Consider the following 4,937-nt stretch of genomic DNA (forward strand, 5'->3'; position numbering starts at 1 on the left):
TCATTATAACCTCCTGACGAAGTAGGTAATGCTATCATCCCCATCTTTCTGATGAGAAAGTCTGCACAGAGGTTAAATAACTTGGCCAAGGCCACACAGCTCATAAGCAATGGTGCTGAGCTTCTAACTGGACATCCACTGCACTATACTGCCCATCAATAATAGTGGCCATCTGTTGAGCCCCAAGTTCTGTCCATTTGTAATCCTTACATCGATCCCTTCTGCTGGCAATCTTGCCCTCTTTTTGCGGATGAGGTTCAGAAATATGAGAGAGGGAGGATTAGTCTATTCCTCATACTGCTTCCTATTGGTCAGGGCTCTGGCTCTGCAGGGAGGTGCAGGCACCTGCCCTCACCTGGCAGGTGTCCCTGCGGCCTTCCCGGTAGCCAGCACATAGCATCCCCGGCAATAGCTGGAAAGTGAGATTGAAGGGGCCAGGGCGGCTGTAGAGACACTGACAGGCAGCCTCTCCCAGCAACCTCAGCTCTACTTCTTGTAGCACCCAGGGGAGAGGCAGGGGGTCTGTGGACAGAACCAGAGAAGAAAGCTGTGAGGCAGGGATGCAGCCCCCTCTTCCCCAGGGCTTAGCCTGGTTCCCTGTGGGGCTCTCCTGGACGTCTGTCCCCATGCGCCATGGCACGACTCAATGCACGAGTCTGAACAAACTCTGGGAGTTGGTGAAGGACAGGGAAGCTTGGAGTGCTGCAGTCCTTGGGGTCCCATAGAGTTAGACACGACTGAGCGACTGAACAATGACGGCTAGGTACCCTGCAACTGCCTCCTGGACATCTCTGTCTCCTTGCGCCATGGCATTAAACCCACCACATCCAAAATCAATGTCCCCTCTTGCTCCTCTCTGCTCTTCTTAGGACATCATCATCGCAGAAATGGCCCCATCAAGTACCCGGGGAGGGATCCACCTGGTAGGCTCCACCCCACAGTCACCCACCTCCCGAGATACCCCCCTTTTCCACTCACCCTCCTCCTGGACGTCCCCCCAGCCGGTGGCCCAGCAGGTGGTGCCCTGAGCAAAGCGGTGCGAGGCTCGGGGCAGGCAGACGGGCCGCACGGAGGGGCCCAACCTGGCGGGTGAGGCCAGGCGCAGCAGGGCCACGTCGGCGCCCCGTTCCACGTTGCTGTAGTTGTCCGGCACCAGGATGGCGGCCACCGCGCGGACGTGCGCGCCGTCCAGGGGCCCGTCCTGCGAGTGCACGCCCAGCACCACCGACCACTCGGCCGCGGGCTCCAAGGTCCCGTTCCTGCGCCGAGGCAGGAAGGGGGTCAGGTGGACCCGAGGGAGCGGCGGACCCTCGTGGGGTGGGGGCTCGGAGTCAGGGAAAAGGTGGGGTCAGCCAGACCCCAGGAGGGGTGCGTCCCATCTAGATTTAGGGCTAGGGCGATCGGGGTTGAGCTAGCTTCGTAAAAGGGGGAGAAGCGAATGCTATTTGGAGGTGTTGGGGCGGAGAACTGGAAAGATGGAATTCAGATTCGGATAGTTGGTGGGGTGACGGGGCGAGTCCTCTGGCTGCCTCCCCAGATAGGCAGAACCCGGATACCCCGCAGAGCACTTAGCGTCAGGACGGTGGGGAGGCGGGGGCGGCCGGGCTCCAAGTTAAGCTTGGGTCCTCGGGGTCCAGCTGCCGGTCGGGCTCGGCTTTTTGAAGGACAGGGATTGGACGTGCGCGAATACTCACGTCACGAAACAGTGAGCAGCCGAGAGGACCCAGGAAGGGGCGATGAGGGAGCCCCCGCAGATGTGGCCCCCGCCATGATGCAGGCTCACCTGCCACGGCCAGGTGCCCGGCTGAGAGTCGGAGCCCCCCACGATTCGGGCAGAGGGCTCGGGGCGACCGCAGTCTGCAAGGGGTACCGTGGAGGTCATCGCCTGTCCCCGCCCCCCACGCCGGAGGCCCAGGTAACTCAGGACAAAGCCCCATTGCCCACTCCCCTTAGTTTGCCCCCTGTCCCCCGCGAAAGAAACAAACGGAAGTTTTGCACTTCTAAGTTTCTGATCACTTCGACCTCGCTTACCACCTTTCGTTGTTGTTCAGTCTCTAAGTCCTGTCTGATTCTTTGCGACCCTATGGATTGCAGCACTCCAGGCTTCCCTGTCTTCCATTATCTCCCAGAGTTTGCTCAGATTCATGTCCATTGAGTTGGTGATACTCTCTAACCTCATTGCCTAGCCAACCTTAACTTCAAGATCTGAGGCTCCTCCCCACTCCCATTCCTTACCCAGATCTTCAGGTTCTTCTTGAGTAGGACTGAGAGCTGGAAGTCAGAGGGGTAAAGAGAGGAAAATACTGGTGACCTCCAGCTCTTGACAATGCCCAGCTCTCACCTTCCTGCTCTCTTCTTCCCCAATTCCTTGCTCTCTCAGCCGCCCTGCCAGCACCCAGGCTACCCGTCCCATCTTTTCTGCCTCTGCCAGTGATGTTCCCCCAGTCGCACTGCCTTACCTGAGTCCTGGAAGGCTTCCGGGATGGGGCTGATGGCTGGAGAGATGGAGGCAGGAAGAGGCTGGAGACCTACAGTTAGGACAATGTGCCCTCCATGGCCCCCTCCCCCAAAACTTTGCAAGTACTCCATCTCCCCATGGCACCCAGACCTCCATGCCCCTTCTTCTCATAGGCTATTCCTCTTGCCCCTCCCGACACCTCACTCTCATCTTCTTCTGGTGTCCTCCTCTGACACCCTACTCCCCAGGTGGACCCCTGGAGTCCTGCTTTCCAGCTCCCCAGAGGCTAGGACCCAGACCATTTGCAGCCATGCCCTGTCCCCTGAGCTTACCAAGGATCACAAGCAGGAGAAGCAGGTGCTGGGACATGGTCCGTTTGAATCAGCTGGAGGCGCAGTGATGGGTGAAGATCCACTCCCTGCCACACAGCTCTGTCTCTGCCTCGGCACCCCGTGACTCCTGAGGGTCCAGAAAGAACTCCGCCCTCCCTGGCTGGAGCCCATCTCTGGGAATCTGAGTGGATCTGGGGCTGGAAGGAGGAAGTAGGGAGCCTGAAGGCCCCACCCAGAGCCCCATGTGCATCTCACATCTCTAGAGGCCTGGGGTGGGGGTGGGAGGCAGAGGTCCTAGCTCCTGGACACCTACTGGGTAGGGGAGGGAAGAGCAGAGAACCCCCAAGGGGGGAAGGGGAGGACGGCCAGAGGCTGGGAGGCCAAAGTCCTGGGTCCCTGGTGAGGCAGGGCTGCAGGTCAGCAGTGGCCCTTGGGACAGGAAAGGTGGCCCCTCAGTGGCGTGACTCACCTGAGACTTCATCTCTCTTTGGGGTGTGGCTACCCAAATGGCTTGGCCTTTTCTTCTCACACAGCTCTGGTTACTGGAGTTGCCGGCCAGGTCTGGGACCGGAGCCCTAGGGAATTCAATCCCATCCCAACAAAAGGATCACAGATTCCAGCAGCTTGGGGCAGGGCAGAGGATTCTGGGAGGGGGCTGGGCAGGCTGGTAGGGCCCGAAAAAGGCTCTACCCTTCTTTGTGTTAACGTAAGTACTCTCGGCTGTTGTGCCACTTACTTCGTATGACCTTAGGAAAGTCACTCAACCCAGGTACAGTAGGAGTCGACTTAAGAAATACGATGCTTCAAAGGGGAATCGAGGACAGTTAAGGAAGGAACTATTTATAGATGCGTAGGCAGGGAACTGGGCAACCATCAGGGATGGTGAAGCACCTGGGGGCCAGAAATATTGGAGAACCCCTCCTGAAGAGGCAGAGAGAGGGAGCAGATATTAGAGCTGGGAAAGAGAGAGCTGGGCTGTAGGAGAGGATCAGCCAATAGGAGTACCTCAGGGGAGAAACAAAAACCTTTATCAACCAGTGGCTCAGCAGGGAGGGAACTGAGGAAGGAAAATCCCCATCTCACTCTTTTACACTTTGGTCACCTGCCGGCTCCTCCCATTACTTGAAACCTACCGGAAGTCAGAGTGCAAGACAGCCCATGATGTGGCCCAGAAAGGTCACCCTCTGGGGGGACAGATCAGGATGGAGAAGTATGGGGAGTGGAAATGGAAGGTCAAACAAACAGTATCCACACACATCCATCTATTTTCTTATCAATAATATAAACTAATAACACTACTAACTATACTCCATTTGTCCAGGGACTTCCCTGGTGGTCCAGTGGCTAAGACTCTCTCCCAAAGTTCAACCAGGTTTCGAACCCTGGTCAGGGAACTAGATCCCACATAACCCCAACTCTGAGTGTGGGTGCTGCAAATAAGAGTTCTTATGATGCAGCTAAAAGATGCTGTGTGCCGCAACTAAGACCCAGTGCAGTCAAATAAATAGATTTTAAAAAATACTCAATTTGTCCAATTTTCCTAAAAAAACAGCAGTCTTCAGTTCAGTTCAGTTCAGTATCTTAGTTGTGTCCAACTCTTTGTGACCCCATGAACCACAGCACGCCAGGCCTCCCTGTCCATCACCAACTCCCAGAGGTCACCCAAACTCATGTCCATTGAGTTGGTGATGCCATCTAACCATCTCATCCTCTGTCATCCATCCCCTTCTCCTCCTGCCCTCAATCTTTCCCAGCATCAGGGTCTTTTCAAATGAGTCCGCTTTTTGCACCAGGTGGCCAAAGTATTGGAGTTTCAGCTTCAATATCAGTCCTTCCAATGAACACCCAGGACTGATCTTTAGGATGGACTGGTTGGATCTCCTTGCAGTCCAAGGGACTCTCAAGAGTCTTCTCCAACACCACAGTTCAAAAGCATCAATTCTTCTGTGCTCAGCTTTCTTTATAGTCCAACTCTAACATCCATACATGACTACTGGAAAAACCATAGCCTTGACTAGACAGACCTTTGCTGACAAAGTAATGTCTCTGCTTTTTAATATGCTGTCTAGGGTGGTCATAACTTTCCTTCCAAGGAGTAAGCGTCTTTTAATTTCATGGCTGCAATCACCATCTGCAGTGATTTTGGA

General features: G+C 55.5%; 1 protein-coding gene across 3 annotated transcripts in view; it reads right to left on the reverse strand.

The window, feature by feature from the left end:
- PRSS36 (protease, serine, 36) overlaps positions 1 to 2,827 on the reverse strand; it is an 8,740-nt gene extending 5,913 nt beyond the window's left edge. For all 3 annotated transcript variants that reach the window (XM_010837365.1, XM_010837366.1, XM_010837364.1), the window contains exons 1-6: positions 2,791 to 2,827; positions 2,460 to 2,495; positions 2,236 to 2,271; positions 1,695 to 1,857; positions 979 to 1,259; positions 356 to 522 (exon numbers count right to left, since the gene is read on the reverse strand). In XM_010837365.1, the coding sequence (XP_010835667.1) occupies positions 356 to 522; positions 979 to 1,259; positions 1,695 to 1,857; positions 2,236 to 2,271; positions 2,460 to 2,495; positions 2,791 to 2,827 (720 nt within the window). The remainder of the gene's footprint in view (positions 1 to 355; positions 523 to 978; positions 1,260 to 1,694; positions 1,858 to 2,235; positions 2,272 to 2,459; positions 2,496 to 2,790) is intronic.
- Positions 2,828 to 4,937: the final 2,110 nt, after the last annotated feature.

This window comes from Bison bison, unplaced genomic scaffold (assembly GCF_000754665.1).
Source record: "Bison bison bison isolate TAMUID 2011002044 unplaced genomic scaffold, Bison_UMD1.0 scf7180017864072, whole genome shotgun sequence".
NCBI lineage: Eukaryota > Metazoa > Chordata > Mammalia > Artiodactyla > Bovidae > Bison > Bison bison.